Source organism: Strix aluco, chromosome Z, assembly GCF_031877795.1.
Source record: "Strix aluco isolate bStrAlu1 chromosome Z, bStrAlu1.hap1, whole genome shotgun sequence".
NCBI lineage: Eukaryota > Metazoa > Chordata > Aves > Strigiformes > Strigidae > Strix > Strix aluco.
The window spans coordinates 62,202,863-62,224,804 of record NC_133971.1 but is presented as its reverse complement, the minus strand read 5'-3'; the positions used below and the strand labels follow the sequence as shown (position 1 = coordinate 62,224,804).

Here is a 21,942-nt window from a genome sequence, read left to right as displayed (position 1 = left end):
TATAAGAAGGGTCGGAAGGCTGATCTGGGAAATTACAGGCCTGTCAGCTTGACTTCGGTGCCCGGGAAGCTGATGGAGCAGCTCATCCTGAGTACCATCACACAACACATGCGGGACAACCAGATGATCAGGCCCAGTCAGCATGGGTTTATGAAAGGCAGGTCCTGCTTGACAAACCTGATCTCCTTCTATGACAGGGCGACCTGCTGATTGGATGAGGGAAAGGCTGTGGATGTTGTCTATCTTGACTTTAGTAAGGCCTTTGACACCGTTTCCCACAGCATTCTCCTGCAGAAACTGGCTGCTCAAGGCTTGGATGGGCACACGCTTTGCTGGGTAAAAAACTGGCTGGATGGCCGGGCCCAAAGAGTTGTGGTGAACGGAGTTAAATCCAGTTGGAGGCCGGTCACGAGTGGTGTCCCCCAGGGCTCGGTTTTGGGGCCACTCCTGTTTAACATCTTTATTGATGATCTAGACGAGGGGATCGAGTGCACCCTCAGTAAGTTTGCAGGTGACACCAAGTTGGGTGGGAGTGTTGCTCTGCTTGAGGGTAGGGAGGCTCTGCAGAGAGATCTGGACAGGCTGGAGCGATGGGCTCAGGCCAACTGGAGGAGTTTCAATAAGGCCAAATGCCGGGTGCTGCACTTGGGCCACAACAACCCCCAGCAGCGCTACAGGCTTGGGGAGGAGTGGCTGGAGAGCTGCCAGTCAGAGAGGGACCTGGGGGTGTTGATTGACAGCCGGCTGAACATGAGCCAGCAGTGTGCCCAGGTGGCCAAGAAGGCCAATGGTATCCTGGCTTGTATCAGCAATAGCATGGCCAGCAGGGACAGGGAAGGGATCTTGCCCCTGTACTCAGCACTGGTGAGGCTGCACCTTGATTCCTGAGTGCAGTTTTGGGCCCCTCACTATAAAAAGGACATTGAATTACTCAAGCGTGTCCAGAGAAGGGCAACGAAGCTGGTGAAGGGTCTGGAGCACAGGTCGTACGAGGAGCGGCTGAGGGCACAGGGTTGTTTAGTGTGGAGAAGAGGAGGCTGAGGGGAGACCTCATCGCCCTCTACAACTACCTGAAAGGAGGCTGCAGAGAACTGGGGATGAGTCTCTTTAACCAAGTACCAAGCGATAGGACAAGAGGGAATGGCCTCAAGTTGCACGAGGGAAGGTTTAGACTGGATATTAGGAAGCATTTCTTTACAGAACAGGTAGTCAGGCGTTGGAATGGGCTGCCCAGGGAGGTGGTGGAGTCCCCATCCCTGGAGGTGTTTAAGAGTCAGGTTGACATAGCGCTGAGGGATCTGGTGTAGCTGAGAACTGTCAATGTTGGGCTAATGGTTGGACTAGATGATCTTCAAGGTCTTTTCCAACCTAGACGATTCTGTGACTCTGTGATTCTGTGAAGATCAGGTTCTAGACCCTGTAAGGAACCTGAAGGTGCACAAGTCCATGGGACCTGATGAGATGCATCCAAGGGTCCTGAGGGAACTGGCATATGAAGTTGCTAGGCCACTATCCACCATATTTGAGAAGCTGTGGCAGTCCAGTGAAGTTCCTGCTGACTGCAAAAGGGAAACATAACCACAGTTTTTAAAAAGGGAAAAAAAAGAAGACCCAGGGAACTACAGGCCAGTCAGTCTCACCTCTGTGCCCAGCAAGGTCATGGAGCAGATCCTCCTGCAAACTATGCTAAGGCAAGAAAAACAAGGAGGACATTGGTGACAGCCAACATGGCTTCACTAAGGGAAAATTGTGCCTGACAAACTTGGTGGCCTTCTACAACAGGGTTACAGCATCACTGAATAAGGGACGAGCAACTGACATCATGTACCTGGATTTGTGCAAAACATTTGACAGTGTTCTGTATAGCATCCTTGTCTCTTAATTGAAGAGACATGGATTTGAGGGATGGACCACTTGGTGGATAAAGAATTGGCTGGATGGTCACACTCAAAGAGCTGAGGTCAATGGCTCAATGTCCAAGTGGAGAGCAGTGACGAATGGTGTTTCTCAGGGGTCAGTATTGGGACTGGCACTGTGTAACATCTTTGTCAGTGAAGTGGACAGTGGGATTGAGTGCGCCCTCAGCCAGTTTGCTGATGACACCCAGCTGAGTGTAGCAGTTGATGCTCTGAAGGGAGGGGATGCCATCCAGAGGGACCTTGACAGGCTGGAGAGGTGGGCCTGTGCAAACCTCATGAAGTTCAACAAGATCAAGTACAAAGTCCTGTACATGAGTCAGGGCAATCCAAGCACAAATACAGGCTGGGCGAGGAGTGGATTGAGAGCAGCCCTGTGGAGAAGGACTTGGGGGTATTAGTGGATGGAAAACTGACTATGAGCTGGCAATGTGTGCTCACAGCCCAGAAAGCCAACCGTATCCTGGGCTGCATCCAGGTGTGGCCAGCAGGTCAAGGGAGGTGATTCTCCCCCTCTACTCTGCTCTCATGAAACACCACTGGGAGTACTGTGGTGAGCTCTGTGACCTTCAACATAAGAAAGACATGGAAGGCCATGAAGATGATCAGAGGGCTGGAGTACCTCCCCTATGAAGACAAGCTGGGAGAGTTGGGGTTGTTCAGCCTGGGAAGAGAAGGCTCCAGGGAGACCTTGTAGCAGCCTTCCAGTACTTAAGGGGCACCTACAGGAAAGATGGGGAGGAACTCTTTAGCATGGAGTGTAGTGATAGGGTGAGGGGTAACAGTTTTAAACTGAAAGAGGGTAGATTTAGATTAGATGTAAGGAAGACATTCTTCACTGTGAGGGTGGTGAGACACTGGAACAGGTTGCCCAGAGCAGCTGTGGCTGCCCCCTCCCTGGAAGTGTTCAAGGCCAGGTTGGACAGGTCTTTGAGCAACCTGGTCTAGTGGAAGGTGCCCCTGTTCTTTTGAGCACCCATCCTTCAGAAGCCTGTGATATCTTCAAACACGAAGGTTTGTTTTCATAGTGCTTACAATGGGATTTCTTTCAGCATAACTTATGTTCTGTCACACAACAATACACAGTTTTAGTGTGATGTGTATTTCTCTTAAGGTGTTCAGTCAAGAAAAATTTTTTTTAATAGTCATCTTTAAGTCCAAAATGAATACAAACCCATACATTTTCCTTCAAATTGTAAACTTGTTAAAGAATTAGTCTAAGCATATTTTCACATTCATCTGGGCTAAGAGTAGCCAGTTATCAGCCAGCATTTCACATTTGTGCAACATAGTTCCATACAACAACCCAATTCTGTATGGTTCTTGTGATCTAGTATACGCAATTACACCTTTTAAAACTTCTGGATGTTTTTTTAAAAAAACATGCACATAAAACTTTTGCTGGTGTTGCTGAATAACTAGTTGATCATTAACGAGTCATTTGGCAGCTTCAAGTTTGTCCATAAATCCATGATGCCAAGCTACAAAAAACTGAGACACCTGGCAAGTGAATACTCCAAGCATTTATGACTGTAGACTGGGTTTCAACATAAAATGTCAGGAATACAGTCGCTATTTTGTCTAAAGAGTTGGGCGTTCTTTTTTTAATTTTTTTTTTTTTAATTTTTCTCTGTTGAAGAAAATACTCATTTTAGCTTTCAAGGTATAGCACATTTGCTATAAAGTTGGATGCTAAACTGAGGAGTTCAATGGTTTTGGTCACTACCATGGCAATGTATCTAGACAGGCACAAGAAATTTCTTTGGGTACTTTTTTCTTTTCTCTAAGCACAGCACTGGTGACAGTTTTTCTAAAGTTAGATATGTACCTGGATCTAGAACTTTGTCTTTTCAAATCAGATCTCCCTCCACATTCTCCCTGGCATCCCTGCACAAAGATTAACCTATGTCCTCTTGCTGAAGAATATTCTTCAAAGCAGTACTCTCTGAAGACAAATAATCTAACTCTGTAAAAACGGTTTAATTTATTCTAAAAAATGGCATATCAATGAAAGATTCATTTGAAAAGATTCTATTCTTATGAAATGTAACACATCTAAAACATCAAAGTTCTCAGTTCTGAAGTGTATGCCACTTAGAACTGCTCCACATCATGGGCAAATAAGATACAACGAGCAGGAAGCAGCAGATTTCAGCAAACACTAATAAATAGTTCCAGTGCTTCCGACAGTACAGAATCACAGAATCATTTAGGTTGGAAAAGACTTTTAAAATCGAGTCCAAACATAAACCTAACACTGCCATGTCCACCACTAAACCATGTACCTGTGCACCACATCTACATGTCTTTTAAATACCTCCAGGGATGGTGACTCAACCACTTCCCTGGGCAGCCTGTTCCAATGCTTGATAACCCTTCTGGTGAAGCAATTTTTCCTAATACCCAATCTAAACTTCCCCTGCAGCAACTTGAAGCCATTTCATCTTATCACTTGTTACCTGGGAAAAGAGACCAACATCCACCTCGCTACAACCTCCTTTCAGGTAGTTGTAGGGAGAGATATAGTCTCCCCTGAGCCTCCTTTTCACCAGACTAAACAACCCATTTCCTCAGCTGCTCCTCATAAGACTCATTCTCTAGACCCTTCACCAGCTTCGCTAGTCCTGCTAGCCACACTATTTCTGATACAAGCCAGGATACCACTGGCCTTCTTGGCCACATGGGCACACTGCTGGCTCATGTTCAGCTGGCTGTCAATCAACACCCCCAGGTCCCTCTCTGACTGGCAGCTCTCCAGCCACTGCTCCCCAAGCCTGTAGCACTGCTGGGGGTTGTTGTGGCCCAAGTGCAGCACCCGGCATTTGGCCTTATTGAAACTCCTCCAGTTGGCCTGAGCCCATCGCTCCAGCCTGTCCAGGTCTCTCTGCAGAGCCTCCCTACCCTCGAGCAGATCAACACTCCCACCCAACTTGGTGTCATCTGCAAACTTACTGAGGGAGCACTTGATCCCCTCATCTAGATCATTAATAAAGATGTTAAACAGGAGCGGCCCCAAAACCGAGCCCTGGGGGACACCACTCGTGACCAGCCACCAACTAAATTTAACTCCATTCACCACCACTCTTTGGGCCTGGCCCAAAAGTGTCAAAGTAAGCCAACACAAAAATATTGAAATATTTCTAACTGTAAAGATTTTTAAAAGTGACAGATAATTCACTCTTATTTTAAAAAATAGAAAAATATTTACTACATAAATGACAAGTCTAGATTAGGGCAATGTGAATTATAACGGTTCAGTTATTTTTCTAGTTAAAGGTTTTACAGTGCAATGTGATTAAGCCTTACTCAGACGGTGACCTTCTTATTTGGGATACACTACTGTGAACATTTGGCAGTGCAAATCCATGCTATCCAAATAAAACGTAAGAATTGGTGGTGGGGAGAGAGATGAAACAAGTGATATATCAGAAAAAGTAACAAAGCTGATTGTCAAATTTTGAAACTATCTTTTTAGCATGTAAGCATTTAAAGTTATCATAAATACAAAAAATCAGTAAACTTGTAACTGCTATAAAAATTTGTAGTTTTTAACTTACAAATCCAACATGTGCATTTAGACATCTGAGTAGTAGCTTACAAAACACATTCTGAAAGCAAAACCAACACAGTAGTATACATCCCCGTTCTCTCCTCACATGCATTTCTTTAAACAAATTTCTCAGCCAGCCTAATCTGAAATACAAACATCTTCAGAGGTTATGACCATCAAGGATTTTAAGCCATTTATTCTGTTTTCTTTGCCTGTCTTTTCTTAACACCATCCTGGTGCTGTTCAGAAGAAGACCGGTCACAGACTGAAGAGCCATTAGAAGATGCAGCACCTTCACCCTTCACTTTGGATGGTGTCTTTTGCAAGCCAAAGAACATATGGCCTAATGCAGCTTCAAAGGGAGCAAATGGAGAAGTTGCAGATCTTGTCAACATCATTGTTACCTATGAAGAACAAGGATCAAGTTACAATAAAAGTTTTAATGACTTCACAGCAATTGAAAACAAGTTCAAAGCTGCATGTATGGCATTTCTAATTTTCTACACAAGCACGAGGCCATGCCACCAAGAACAGAAATATGTTCACTTTAGCTTCAATTGATCAAAGAATGCTTTGCTTTCTGACCTACACTCTTCACACAGCTATACACAAATGATGTGCACAAAGAGCTTTCTGTTTAAGTTTACTAAAATAATCCTAAGAGTAAACAACATTTCATGTCATACAACTAAGGTGAAGAGCAACTTTTATGTGTAAGTTTTGTAACCTTGTTCAAACTGAGAAACTGTAAACAGAGTGGCTACTTCCATTTAAATTGAAAGAATGCAATGTGTAAGCACCTAAGTATATATGCACAGCCAGACTTCAGTTAGAATTCCAGACAGCCATATTCATTCCATAAAGCTGAGAGATTTAGGTAGAAATTCATTAGAATACATAACTTGAAATCAGGATAGAAAAAACTGTTTTGCAGATCTAGGTACTGGACAAGTTCATATTGCACAGTTTCTACACTTTTCAGAGACATGAAAAATTTCTAAAACACTGCACTAATACAGGACTATGCCAAATCCACAACTGTTGCTTTATGAGTTAAGGAGATCCTCAAGTTCCTGATTGTCAGTATGATCATCAGCTCAAGAACTTACTCACTTCAGTGCAGCCTGACAGCCAGCTTCTGAACACAGCTGTAATTTCCCACTTCCAGAATAACATTTTCCTTTCCTTCTCCATTCCCAGTATTCCCAGTTCAACAATGTCTTTATTGGTTTAAGCACAGAATCATGAGCATCAGCTTGAAGTCTTGGCTCCCTAAAGCAGCTTCTCTAGAATTAAACTTGTCAGCTACTTCACAGAAAGGACAATGGGAACTTTAAGACAGTCTCTAGTCTGTTCAACCACAGCTCTGAAGCTCTTAAAATCACCAGACTTTTGCTACCACAGAGACTACACTTTCTTATTAGCTAATAACCCTGAAGACGGGCATCATCCTGGAAATTAACAAAACTGGAGGGATTAAAGGATTCAATAGAGAAGTAGTATGTATTTTATTATAAAAGTAGTTATAGCTACTTCAAAGTGGTTTTGATACACTTTCTCTTCCCACCTAAATACTTAGGCTGCGAACACTTTAAGCTAGATGAGAACCTAATTGGCTTGTTTTGCAAACCCACAGATGACTGCACAGGTACAAAGAAGGCATTAAGCAGCTAGCAAAAGGCAGAGAACAGGAGAGCTTCTTTCTGCAAGCTTTGTCTGAGATTATGGACATACAAGCCTGGCATATCAACTGTTGGGTGCCAAAATTCCTGATTTTTTTTTCCTTCCCCGCCCCCCCCCCCCCCCGCCATTGAACAGTATCAGTAACAGAGTAGGTCTTCTATTATAGTATAGAAGACTAAATACAGGTTTAAGATTTCAGTAGGAGCTGGCCTTCCCATCCAGAAGCATGCACTCTAACTTGTGGTAGGATGTTTGAGAGCATATTTTTTGCTCTGAAATAATGGAATAAAATACTTCCTGTTATTCAGTTATTTACAACACTTTCATATTCTTACCTTGGAGACAACAAGAAAGACGGTGTATAAAAACACAAGGTTGTGTCTTGCTAATGGAAAGTACTGGCTGCGTTGCAAGGTGAAAAGAACTGCTCCTACCAAAGTTACCTTCACAGGGCTGGAAATCAAACAAACAACGTTAATTTCTCTACTCTACAGTAAAAGCTGCCATCGCCTGGAAAGCAATAAATGTTCTTAGTGTGCAAAAGAATTATTTCCGAACAGAACTAATGAAAATTTGTGGTACCAGTGACAAGGTCCAAAACCTAGCTATAATTAAACTAAGACTTTCACTTTACATACTACGTTTTCTGTCCATAATATAGACAAGCATCAAGTTCAGCACTACTTTACATACCCAGGAAACTTGTATTTGACAAATCCTCCTCAAATCAATGCCCCTGTTCAGACTCTATACATCAGCTTGCTCCCCTTCTTCCTCTCCCAATGTATCTTATTGAAGAGTTAAATCACACAGCTTGCACTACCTGGACTAGACTTAAAAATAGGTTCCTCTCCTGTAATCCAGGTGTTATTCACTCCAAGGAGTTGCTTAAGGTGTTGAAGAACAACATAGTACAAGTCTCTGTTCACTGTGACACTCCAGCAGTTCCAGGGTTATAGTCACCGTATACTTGACTTGAGCCAAGCCTGTGTTACCAGGTTTTGCCAACATAGCTATGTTGACTTGAGACATGCAAAGATTTACACCCTCTAGCTATCTTCATTGTGGTGGTAAATTCCTTGCTGGATATGCAGTCAGAAAACAGGAGAACTTTGGTCAATTATCTAAAGCCGTCTGAAGAGAGAGCACTAATATAGTGGCAGAAAAATCATGTGCATTTCTTCATCTGCATCTATATGTGACGTGTACAGGTGACATTCCTGTTATCACAGAGCATCTAATGTAGACACATTCTTCACTGTCTCTTCAGTAACTGAGAAATTTATTGCATCAACTTCCTGCTCAGGAAGTCCAAAACACAACTGTGTGTATAAATGCATCTCATCCATTTGCAGAATGTTTTATCCATTTAATTTTTGTAACCTACTTCTGTTTAATACTCTTAACCTTTATATATTAAACAAAGTTTTCAAAATCTTTTTTGAGTTACTTGAGCCACATCCACCATGGAGAAGGAGAATATATGCAAGCACTGCCATAGTCAGTAAGCATTGCTCTAGTGTTGCACCTCTAAATACAGTGTTATTTGGGTTTACAGTGCTACTACTGACAGTGACTTCTTCCTTATGGAATTTTGCTTTCAAGACTGTCACTTAGGCACTGACAGAGGGATATAAATTCTAAATACCTGGAATTTCAGAAAAAGCCAACAACTAACATAAGCCATAAAAAGTTGAAATATTGCCAAAGGAAAGGCTACAAATTTCTCTTCTGTTATTCTGTTGCTAAGAGTGGCTGCAGAAAAGCAAAATAACTTTTTTTTAAAAAAATATACACATATTTCTAAGGACCCGAGAGTAACATGGGAAACACAAATGAATTTTAGGAAATTACCACAGTAAGCTTATCCTGACTTACAATAATAGCTTGTGGATTTCTAGCTTGTCTCAATAAACCGGGAGCCATGTAATATTCCCATTCTTTGCTTCTGCAAGAGAAGTAATATTTCCTATCTTGCAGTACATTTGTGCTTTATTGAATAACCAATTTGCACCTTCTCAAATAATTGATATCTATGGAGGAAAACAGCACCAGCAGAAAAAGTAAGAGTGACAATGCTCAAAGGAAGCCATCTTAGTGATGCTCAGAACATGCAGACTCCATGTGTATACTTCTGGTACCACTGTCCTTTCATTTTGGATAGAAAACCATGTCCCTGTAAAACAAATTGAGTCAAAACTGCTTTCCAGCAACTTCCTACTGACTCAATACTGCTTTCTGTCAAATAATTTTTGTTGACTCAGCTGCCCATTTGGTGTTCTTGGGCTGTGAACCTAAAATGATGAAAACATCTGCTAAAATTACTGAAGATCATCAACCAGTTTTTCACAAGGTACCACATGTTTTGGTGTGTATAAACATGTCCTACTGCTTTTTTTTTTCATATATGAAACACTAAAAGTGGGTGTCAGCACAAGGAGTTAGCAAAACAACAGTTAACACCTTGCAGTCTTTTTTAAAAACTTACTAGGACATTTTCAGTAGTTCGTTGGTTTCAGGTTTCCACACTCCTCTCACCAGCTGCTCAAAGTTGGAAATTAGGCCACCACCAGCTCCTGAAATTGCAGAGATTTACTGTAAGCCTCCACTGACTGCTACAACTACTCCACAAACTGTTATTGCTCCCAGCAAACCTCGTTACACCAGATGCCAAATGTGGCACCCAAAGCTCAGACTTAAAGAGACTAATCCAATCTTTTATATGTGTATGACTTGAGCGACCGACACGAAACCTCAGAGGTTTAGCTACTTAGCAAGAACCTCAGGTTTACCTTTATGTGATAGCATCTGAACTGATGCACTCATCTCTACAAACAAATGCCTGAACTGCCAAAGTAAATCTCCAGAGAGGCTTACATTGTTCCATTCTTCACATCATCACGTAAGTACAGAGAACGCCTCTACAACTATGAGGACGCTCTGCAAGAAAAGCGGGTATGTATTTCACATTAAAAGCATACAAGATGTGAGGAGGTGTTAAGACACTCTGGTCAATGAGATTGATCTGTATTACAATCTGAGAAAAGAATATGTTAGATCATCACATTAACATGTTATTTTCCAAAGCAGAACAGAATCAAGCAAACAGAAATAAGAGCTGCACTACTTCCTTAAGTGGTTCTAACATTGCGACTACAAAAACAGCTCTAGGAAGGTAGCTTCCAGAGTTGTATGCCAAACAGCAGGCAGGCCAGAAGGTTCATTCCTGTGTTTAAAATCAGCTAATAGTTACAGTGCAAAAAGCTAAGAAAACAAGTTCTCTTCTTCAGCCACATCCAAGAAAAACAGCTCTGAGGAAATATGATGTTGGAAAGTTTAGTAATAGCACTGAAGCTACATGGAAGATTTGTTTCTTTATTGTCATCAACTGCACACCCTACCAGTCATCACAAGACCTTCTGAAGGGATAAGATGAACTTCCTTCAGAGTCATTCAGTGTCATCCTTAATCCAGGCAGAAAAACTGCTGCACAGCCTTTTTGCTTGAGGAGACAACAGACTGTATTAGGACTACCATATCCAGCACAGCAAGGAACGGTGCTACAATTACACTGAAGGACTAGCCATTTAAATACCACTCCAAAACATCACAATGCATCAGAACAAGATGTTATGCGTGTTACCTCTGGCCCAGCCCACAGCTACCATGACAAGCCAGGCATCTTTGAAGTGACTGTCTGCATGTTCAATGCCAGCTGTTATCTTCCAAGTCCTAGTCACTTCTTTCATGCCTGCAACCAGAAGCCGAAGAGGCAGAAAGGCAAAGCACCGGTAGAATATGTCTTGTGGGCAGTAAAACACAAGGTACCTGAAAATCATGAGAAAACTAATTAGCAGCATTCAAAAGTTTTTGCTAAGGAATTCACTTTCTAATAGCCTTCAGAGATACTTCTGGAATATGACTAGCAAAGCATGATATACTACTGATAACTCACTGTCTTGTGTGGTAGACACATTAGAACAAATCTGAAATACTTTTGAGCATGCTTGAGCTCTTGTACCAAAATCATCAAACATTATTTGAAATTGTTTTTACTGCTTCATTGTCCCAGAGAAGAATCCATTAAAGTACATGAGAAACAGCTTTAAATTTTACTGTTCTGTAGCTTATATATCATGTTTTTACAATTCAAATTATTAAATTAGTGTCTGACTGACTGTGTGTGGTTTGGTTTTTCTGTGGGTTTTTTGTTTCATTGGGTTTTTTGACTTTTTTTTAACAGGATTACAACAGGGTGGTAAATTACATGCTGACACCATGCTTTCATATTGATAGGTACATGGAATTATATAACTTCAGCAAGAATGCCTCCACTAGTTGGTGTCATGCCAGATGAAATGCACAGCTATTTTCAAACAGATTTCTCATCTTAGTAACCACTAATTCTAGCTTTTCCAGCTTGCCAATTGCAAGCACATTTATTTTTTCAAAGCATTGAAAGCACAGGACTCACAACCTTTTATCAATTGCTGTAAAAACAAAGTTAAAGATGGCTAACAATGAAATCCTAAACTGACAGTAAATTTTGAAAGATTAGATTATGTGGTGCTTTATTGTAATTCTTCAATCATAAACAAGATTCAGTTCTTACAGAGACATTCAAGGTCTCGAAAAATTAATCAAGATTAAGCATCTAGATTACTTCAGCACAGTAATAAGAGAGTAACAATTAAGCAGACAAAGCCTTTAAGTGATGGGAAGGGTACTTTTTCATTTTCTAAAAAAAAAAAAAAAAAAAAAAAAAGATACTTGCCTGTTGGTTTAGGCTTCTGAGCTCCATCCTTTCTACCAAGAATTTCTAAGGCTATATCTTTCTCCTGTTTACTCTGCCTGCAATGCAGAAATGCACCTCTTGTATCTAGTTTACTTCATTAGAACTACCAGCAGACACAACAACTAAGAGTCATGCTTCATGAGATTAGAAATCAGGACAGCACTCAGGGTTTGGGGTTTACAGCAAAATGCCAGGAAGCTTCCTCCCCAGAAAGGTAAAGTTAAGCTGAAGACCTGTCCTAGTTAAATATTTTCTTTTTCTGCGATGGTTATAGTATCTCACCACTGCAAACTTCTAAAGCTTCTTCTCTTCAAGACCTCCCACCATGGAACATGCAATAGCCTATTTCTCACATATAAGAAAATTAGTAGAATTTACATTAATAGCTAACTACAGCTCTGGTGTTCAGTTTAGCTTTACTTTTGATCTACTTATAGTCTCCCTTTTTCTCCTATTGTAAAGTCAATTGCCTTTGTATGTAACCAAGTTTCAATTGATATGAAGTCAAAAATTTATAGCAAACATGTATTTTAATGGCTACTGCAAATAGGCATTTAAGACACGTACTCAACAGACAACACTAACCAGAATTAATTTACAATCACAGAATGTGGTTTTAGGACCCTGAAGCACAGGTAACTGGATGGAACCTAGCATTGCAGTCCCACCACGGCATTTTGTCCGTAATTTCTGCTAGCAACACGTGCTAACAGTAGATGTCGCTGTCCTACAGATTATATAGGAGCATTTCTCAAGCATAGCACAATCCCTTTTATTTTCCAGTTCTATGAATGGCTTTGTTTCAAATAAGCCGGGACCAAGAATTAAAGCCATTATACTCATGAAGAGAGGATTTTGTAAAATTAGAAGCTTAAAAGGTTTCATAACTTTCATAGCTCTTCATTAAAACCTCATTTTATTTGTGCACAGCAAATCACATTTGACCATAAATTCAACAGAAATCACGTTCTGTTTACGTATACTCCTAACTCATGTCATTTATTAAAACAAGCAGACACATCGCCCACATCAGACTAATATGAACTATAAGCAGATTCTATAAGCTTTGTTAACACTTCACTATTTATTACACATTATTAATTTCACCGATTTGCCTAAATGAAATCTATCACCTTCCATTGCAACATGACTACCAGAAGACTAATATATAGATATACATAGACAGATAGAAACACTTACTTTCATTTTAATGAATTTGCAATTAGAAAGCCTAAGGGGCTACAAGGAACAGATACTAAAGATGTCAAGCAGATAACACTTTTCTAAGATAGGAACTGAGATTTTAAAGTTCAAAAACCCACTGCCGCTCACAAAGTTTGTGAAGTTTGAGGGTTTCTTCAAAGATCACTTTCTGGAACAAATTAACTCCACTGGAAGGCCACCTTTATATGAAAATAATTTCAGTGCTTTTTTTGAATTCTAAAACAGGCCAAATTGCTGCCTTGTTCACATACCTGATTTCCCATTCAGCTCTCAAGTGTTTTCCACTACAATGCCCATCCATTTGGGAAAGGGCAAAAAAAAAGAAAAAAAAAACTATGTCAGGAAGCAGAAACTAGAGGAGAGTAAAGATGATCTGTGTCTTAGATAATCAGTTACAAAACGTTCAAAATTTTTTATATCAGCCAGGTTCTGGTCTTCAAGAGCTACTGCTGAAAAACCAGGCTGTGTTTGCATCTTACCTATATCCAGAAAAGCAGTAACTGAAGTCCACTTTATTCCAAAATAATGTTTTCATCTGTTTGACCAGGAATACTATAAAAATCTAAGGTAAGTCTAGTTTAGTGACTGAGCATTATATTATACAACAGCCTGTAAGAGTTGCTGTCTTAGGAGCATTTTACTTCTATAGAACAGGATCGTACAGCTATTTTGCTGCAGTGACTTTCTAGATGAAGAGACAGCATCCAAACCCGTAACATTTTTAAGTTAAGCTTCTGATTTACATGGAAGCTTGAGGGTATAATACGAGTTTACAAAGTATAGCTTCCTCAGAACCAATACTACTCATTAACTCAATTGCAGCTGCTTACCAGACTGAAGATGCCAGTAGTATATTTGCCCCCTTCGCCAGAAATGCTACTGGAGGTTCTGCAAGCATCAACGAAGACAAAACTGAACCTCCAAAGCAATAAAGCATAGCACTAAACCAGCAGGCAACTGGACTTCGGACTGACACTTCCACAGCTCCTGAAACAAAGGGAAAAGATGCATAAATAGAAATAAACATTTGAGAATCACATCATGTTTAAAACTCAGTATTTTTCAAATCATGCAGTCCAACATTGTTCCGTTAGGTAATGAAAAATCCTGGAGAAATCTGTGGGTTTTCACCAGAAAAGTCTTCAGAAATACAAACTTCAGAGTACACTGACTTAAGCATATGCTATCTAAATAAAAGTGAAAGACTGACACTGTGTTCTCTGAACATCTTCTGTGGGTTGGTTTATCATAACTATTTGGCTACCAAGAAGAAAAAGCTTTCAGAGCATGGCTGAGAGGTCTCATTGTTAATAATCTGGCATAGATATACAGTTGTTTTCAAATTTGTATTAAAAATACGCAAGTTGCTTTGCTGACCTAGACAGGATTGGTATTGGTAACTTTTAGGGGGTTATTCTACAAATTCCATTTCTGCTTTTGCGTGTTCGTGAATTCAAGGTCACTGTTTTCCTTTTTCTTTATAACGCCCTGCTAACTGTGTTTGCTGACCAAAATGACAGCAGTATCCAAAACAATTATTAAATAGTTTCACCTGCAATCCTGAACAGAGAAAAAAGGTTATCTGAAGCCATAATAATAAACGTAGATTCGCAGTTTGGTTTATTTTGTTATCTTTAAAATGATTTATCCCTTTTAAATTGCAGTTGAACTACGCCCAAAGAGTGTTCAATATTAAAAGATTATGCTAGAGGTAATGGGAAGCCTTAACCAATTTCAGGGGGAAACGATGCTTTATCAAAGCCAGAAATATCCTCAAGTAGTTGCTTTGACTATTTCCTTCCACTTCAAAAGTCCAGTGTTGCCAAAGCTTCCCCTTTACACAGGTGCAGAGTTCTGTTTGCCTGAACCAGAGTTCTGGTTGCCTGAACCATAGTCCAAAGGCTGAATTCACAAAAGCAGAGATGAAACCTACTGTCTGCCCCAAAATGAAATGTGATGTATGTTCCCAATTCAGAGGGGAAGCTTTTGGTTTTTCAGGCATTTCTGTGGGAAAAGCAGCTTCTTACTCAAAATGAGAAGCTCAAACCTATCAAAGAGAATACAGCACTCTCAATACAATTCACTTCAAACAAAAGTATTAACAAGATTGTTCAAGTTCTAGTGCTGGCACAGCTATCACATATTGCAGCACTACGTAAACTCCTATGTAACTGCCGATTTATAAAACGAGCACGCCTAAGTATTACAGAATATCTCAATATAAAATAATACCTCTTTTTTTTCTAAAACTATTGCATAATTTATTTTCCATGCTGCAGTACCTGGTGCTCTAAGTTGGTTATGCTCAGCTTTGTTATTGCATATCACCATTTCTCCAAAGTAGCTATCTATTATGTTCGTGTGCATAAAATTAACAGGAGAAAATTGTAAAGCCTGCTAATGTTACTTAACAGCAAAAGTAAGAATATAAAGTGGGCTGTTACATCCAGATCCCATATAACTGAATGTGGACCTATCTTCACCAGCATATTTGAAAAGGGTAAAACACCTGCAGAATATTAATGGTCTGTACTTACTATGTTGAGGTTTCCTCAATTTAAAAAAAAAAAAAAATCTAAAAATGCTGACAGCCATTGCATTCAGGAAAAAAATGCAAGAATATATTAAGTAGACACTCACTGGTCCAAAATAACTACAGTAGCTTCCTTCTCATATCTAATTGTTCTCTTGTTTGATGACACAGCTGCATTACAAGTACTACTATATACCTAGTTTAGCATGAAAGGACTGAATTCCCTTTCTCACAACAAGAGAATATCCTACTCCCACATTCAGCAGTACTCTTTCTGTTGAGTAACTCCACTAAATGCTGCTCTGGTATTATAGCACAAAGTGATCATACAGAGAACAAACATCCCAAACTTTACAAGACAATGAGAAAACCCAGCTAACAGGCAGCCAGTATAAATCACAAGTCACAAGGAAACGTGCTGGAACTGGGGAGTACTGCTAATACATCAGCACTTGTGTTATGCCCCAGCTTTAACTTCTGGACAGATGTAATACAGGATGTAATCTGCACAGTAATCTGGTCTTGGAGTGAGACTGGTAACCAGACCACAACAGGAGGTTCCACATCCAAGAACTGTCAACCTCCAGATCAGGTTTAAAAAAAAAAAATCTTACACTTCAGACATCCATTGTTAGGTGGGTGTGCATCAACCTCTCTTTCATTAGCATGGAGCTTCTCACCTTGCATTAGCAGAGAAGTAATCATCTTAACATCTTACTGGCAGCCTTCATTAGAATACTGAACTATCTCCTCCCTCCCCACAAAATGCAGCATGACTGAGAGCTACCTGAGAGCTGCTTCACTTCAGCAGGTGTTCAGTCAGTTTACTAACATAATGAAAGGAAACCATTCCAGGTGCTGTGTTTTTGAATCTAACACACTGTATTCTATTTTTCATGCACATGGACATTGACTGCAATTAATGAAACAATGTAACAACTAGTTTTAAGGAAAAAATGGAAGATTCTCATGTATCAAGTTTGAAAAGGTTTAAATTGATTTCTATTGTACATTTGACAGTTTCTAGTTCAACTTGCTTTCTCTCCTACATATTCTGTGAAAATATGTTCACAATTTTTCACTTCCTATATCAAAGGCTAGATTAAAAAAAAAAAAAAAAAATCAATGAAATGTTGGAGTTACCTTAAAATTAGTTCGCTATCTGTTCTCTTTTCAAATCCACTCAGCTGCCTTTCAGCAATCACCACTTCTCCACTCTTCCTTTCCCCCACAGCTAGCAGCAAGTGGTTTCCAGTTTTGAGGACATATATAGAAATTACTATTATTATTACCAGATTGCCCTCTATGACCAAGCTCCAAAACAAAGCATGTAAATTTCTTCATTAAGCTACTATGTGTAAAAGGACAAGAGCCTGGAAACTCCACCAGATTTCAAGATTTTTGTTGGTCAACGTTAGAATTTTCTTGGCTGAAACACCAGTATTTAACAATTCACAGCTGTTTCCTAACAAGGAATATACCCAACATAGAAGGCAAAGAAGAAAAAAATGCTGATACTAATTTAAAGCTCATCTTACTGTTGCTACCTAAATTATGACTTGGATGTAACCTTTCAGAAAACAAACTCAATTTTAAGCGAGTCACATGTTTTTCAACAAGCGGTCACTTATATTTGTCCTCTGATGCACCCTGTAAAACTAATGAGGCATCATACAACCATGCAAAATATGATCTGCCAAAAGGCCACTAGTCCTACAAATGGTATGTTTTAGAATGTAAAGATAAGGTTTCAAAATGCAAGGACAACTGTTGAACACAGTTTTAAATGTTGTTTCTAGACCACAGTAATTAAAAAAACCTTGCAGCAAACTATTTCTATCAGTAGGATAAGGTCTGATTTAACCTTTCCAACATGTTCCAAATAGACAATCAGCAATACATACCACATGCACATCTAAAGAGCAAACCAGAAGGACTTGTAGAAGTTTTTATAGCACCCCTATTCAACTATATATAATAATATCAATTAAGCTAAAGGATTTAGAGTCAGATTTAATTTAGCAAAACTATGTCTAAAAAACTAATTCTCTTCAAATCACCAGAATCGTGTCACAGAAAACTTGCAAGAACAAAACCAGCATATTCCTCCCCAGTTTGACACATCCTCAACCTCAATACCTTTTTCTGTCCCTCCATCCCCAAAAAAGAAAATTGCCAGATCTACAACTGACTGAAGTTACAAATGAGCAACTCCTAAGCAATCCTAAGCACACTACCCAAGAACTCTTCGGTTAAAACACACAGAAAGCAACAAGTTGGTTGTCACTGCTGTAGTGCGTCAGCACTCACAAATGAGCCAGAAAATCTAGCTAGAAGGACTGGAAAAGTCCCAGTTAGTGTGTACCCATCCATGATACAAATACCCACACTGAATCTGATTTTAAGCAGTCGGGGGGGGGGGTTGGTATTTTAGTGAGACAGTGAGCCAGGATAAACCAAACATGGCTCTGGCTTGACCACATACTTCTTATACCACCAGCCACTTGAAGTTACTCAGTTACACTGTGAAATATAGCTACTGTTCTAAGTTTCCAAAAAGAATATATAGTAATGCCTAGAGAATATTAATCAAGGATAGTATATCCATCCTGAGTATTTCATAATGACTGCTTTTTCTGTTATGATTTAATATTCAGTTCAAACTGCTTGCAAGTGAGCAACAGACCAGCATGCATCTTGTTAATACTTTTGTTTGAAGTGAATTGTATTGAGAGTGCTGTATTCTCTTTGATAGGTTTGAGCTTCTCATTTTGAGTAAGAAGTATTAGAGGATACTCAAAAGTTCTGAACTTTACAGTTATTAAGCCAAAAAGAAAAAATTTATCAGCATGGATCTGTCCAGACTTCTGACAGCACACTTCTACTGTCCAGAAGTGTTGTCCCACTAAAGCTATGCTGACGTTAGCAAACCAGAGACTCCTCTCATCCTGATCTTTAAGTGTGTCCATTCCACATCAAGGCAGTGCTTGATAATGTCAAATACCTTTAGACAGAAAGTCCCTTTTTGAATGGAACAGTTATATTACACAATGCCACAAGTCAGCACCCAGAAACAATTTTAGCAGTAGTAACAAAATTTGGTGAAGACAGTAGCCCACATAATCATTTTATATCAGTGTTCACAGTCTGCTAAGTGCACTTACTCAGCAGGAAGTAAAAATTCACCTTGACACATTTATGAAAGCACCAAAGAACAAGCTCTCACAAAACAAACAGCACAGAGCCTTAAAAATCTGAAGCAAGCAGAATCTCCCAAATCTGCACGATAATCCTGAAAGTCATCTTAGTTTCCTACACAGTTATGAGCTGGGATGCACAGTTACTGTTACAGTCCAAAGCCACACCACATGTAGTTATTCTAAACATTAAAACAAGGCTAGTCTCTACATTTGTGACAACTAAAAACTAGGCTTGGGGTTAACAACCATAATGCAAAAGATTTTCTGGAAAAGAGCATGCAGAGATTCAAGTGTCATTATATGCACTCATACAAAATCCAGAATCCTGTTACTGGGAGTGAAAAACTTTCCTAATTTAATTTTACGATCTGTGGGTACAACATGAAAAGTCACTAGCACACAACCTGCCCATTAGATTCCCAAGCTGTGTTTCCTAGAAGACAGAATTGCCTTAACACCTTCCTGCATATGTAGGATGTGTGAAAGATATAAACCCATGAGTTGAACAGCTCTCCTCTCACCTCTCAGATGTAATACCTGACAGCAAGTCATCAGCCTGTGATCTGCATTCCTTCTTTGCATGCATAAACCCAACTTCAGAGAGTTCGGGCCTTTTATTCTTGGGACTTTTAAAATCTTAAAACTCCAGAAAGGTTTTCAACAAGACTCCTGGTTGATTTCACCAGTGCCTCTAGTTCTGAGAAAGCAGAAAAAGTTCAGCTGGGTGCTTCCTATGTGGTTTCTGCAGTCAATTAGACATTATTTACTGACAGACGGACTAATGAAGACTGGAGACAAATTTACTTGCATGCTTATGGACTAACAGAGAACATCTGGATTTTGATGTGAGAACAGCACCCAGCAGGGCCAGAGATGCCAGCCGAGCCCCCAACAGCAGGTCTACGCAATGCTTCGGTGTAAAAGCTGGAACTTATGATCAGGGGGCTCTCGCTTTAGAAGCCATGAGAAGCGCTGGCAAACCTCTCACTACACCAAACGAAACACATGCCACCTGAGATTTGGTGGGAGTACGCACTGGAACTGAGGTTTAGCCATTCACTGTCATTAAAAACAAAATACGAAAGTAGTGAGGAAAAAAACCAAAATACCCCCACCACTTTCTAGCATTTTGCAGGCTGGGCAGGCCTCGAGGGAAACGACCCCTGAGGTGCTCTAACACCCCACCCTGGGCGAGGCACCTGCAGCTCCCACAGAGACCCAGCGGCAAAGCCCGGGCAAACGCTGATCACCCCGGCCACCTCCCGGCACCCCCCGGCCCAGGCGCGCTTCCGCGGGCAGCCCCGCTCCGGGCACTCCGGCTCCCCTCAGGCACCCCCCGCCATCTTGCCCGGCGGCCACCCTTGCCCAGCCGGGGCTGAGGCGGGGGCGGCCGGCGCCAGGGGGCTTCCCGGCTCCTGCCTCTGGCCTGGCCCGGCCGGGGGACGGGGGACACGGTGAGGCGGACGGGGAAACATGGGGGGCGACAGGGGAACAAGGGGAGGGGCTCTGTCCCGCCGCGCCAACCGACCCCGCTCACCCCGCTGCTCCTTTAGCGCCATGACGGAGGCCACATAGTGCGCCAGGTCGAAGAAGGGGAACATAGGCAGGCGCGAGAAGAGCAGCGGCACCTGCCATAACTCCATGGCCGGGCGGCGGCGGGACAGAGGACCGGAGAACTTCTGCCCAGCGCGCCGACAGCGGCCGCTCCAGCGGAAGTTTGGCCCCTGCCGGCCGCCGTCAGCGGCGGGGAGGGGCGGGGCGGGGCGGTCGGCTCCGTTGGGGCTGTCGCGGGCCGGTAAAGACGGTGGTGTGGCAGGCGCTCTTCAGGTGGCGGCATGGAGCTGTTCCTCCTGGCGGCTGTCGCTCGTAGGGCTCGGTGTGCTTGTCCTTGTGCGCTGCCTGGCTCCGTTAGTCCGGCTGAGCCCAGTCAGGCCCTCCCCAGGCCCTCAAGGGCTGTTCCCGCCACCTTCCCTACTCGTGAACAGTTCTGGATAACCTCTGCAAAGACCGGAGGGGAGCTTGTGAAAGTTTCGCGTTTAGCTCTTTGTCCAAACCGCCTTGGGTCCAGCCGTGTCGTTCCCGGTGGTCAGACTGTTTGCAGGCCCGCGGGAGGGAGGATCGGTGCCCACCCGGTGGGCCCAGCTCGGCATCAGCTGCTACGGGTGTTCACCCTGAAATGTATTTCCCTGCCCCTCGTCCTGGCAGTCTTGGACGTGGCAGATGTTTGATGTCCCTCATCTTTATAGCCGTATTTTGCCCATCTGAACACTTAACATCTCTACAGGGTCTTCTGTTTGCCTTTTGTTACAAAATCCTGATAGTCGTGGTGCACAGTCACTTGAGATCGGTTGTGGTTCCCAGAGCCTTTTCTAAAACACTTGTGCTTCTTCTGTGACATACGTCGCTGCATCTGGCAGTTGTTATGCATAGGTCACTATACTTTACAGGTGTAAGTATGATACCTTACCTTTATCCCTTTTTTATTCCCCCCCCCCCCCCCCCCCGCCCCCCGTAGAATATTTCTTCAGTTCATCAAGAGTAGTTAGGATTACTAACATGGATGCTCCAAAATGTGGGTTTTTTCCAGATTGATGTAATCTGTTTATCACCTGCCTAATAATTACTGAGGGTATTAATACATACCGAATCCTGGTCAGACCTCAGCAGAAACCCTTTTAATTCATCTTTACATCCATTTTGAAGACCATTGTTGACTGTTTTGTCTTCAAAATGTAGATCTCTAACCAGTTTTGCATCAATCCTACAGTATTTTCAACAAAACTAGTTTGCTCATGAGCTTCCCAAGTGAATATTATCAAAGATCTACAACTCCAAGATAGACAACATCTGCATTTTCTTTGTCCACCAGGCTGGCTAACTTGTGATAGAAGGAAATTACTTTGACATTGACACAGACCCATGTTAGGGGTTGTTGGTTTCAGGTTTTCTGCATATTAACTTTTGGATTTTTTTCCCCCAGGGATGGAAGTTAAGTTTACTTGTTTGTGAGTCTTTAGCTGTTTTTCCTACTAAAGAAAGGC

The 21,942-nt window shown here is 41.4% G+C and overlaps 1 protein-coding gene across 1 annotated transcript; it reads right to left on the bottom strand.

The window, feature by feature from the left end:
• Positions 1-2,999: 2,999 nt before the first annotated feature.
• On the bottom strand, positions 3,000-20,627 carry TMEM38B (transmembrane protein 38B). Its single transcript, XM_074813094.1, has 6 exons — positions 20,439-20,627; positions 13,999-14,155; positions 10,793-10,977; positions 9,638-9,725; positions 7,485-7,602; positions 3,000-5,870 (listed from the first exon to the last, which is right to left on the bottom strand). The coding sequence occupies exons 1-6, from the start codon at positions 20,542-20,544 to the stop codon at positions 5,661-5,663; spliced, it is 864 nt and encodes a 287-aa protein (XP_074669195.1). The 5' UTR covers positions 20,545-20,627; the 3' UTR covers positions 3,000-5,660.
• Between the last annotated feature and the right edge of the window lie 1,315 nt (positions 20,628-21,942).

Excerpts from the sequence above, each read along its gene's own strand:
- TMEM38B (XM_074813094.1), bottom strand. The coding sequence starts at position 20,544 with ATGGAGTTATGGCAGGTGCCGCTGCTCTTCTCGCGCCTGCCTATGTTC. Across the intron at positions 7,603-9,637 it reads GAACTACTGAAAATGTCCTA|CCCTGTGAAGGTAACTTTGG; the intron begins GTAAGTTTTTAA and ends TTTGATTTCCAG. Across the intron at positions 5,871-7,484 it reads TCTTTCTTGTTGTCTCCAAG|GTAACAATGATGTTGACAAG; the intron begins GTAAGAATATGA and ends TGTTCTTCATAG.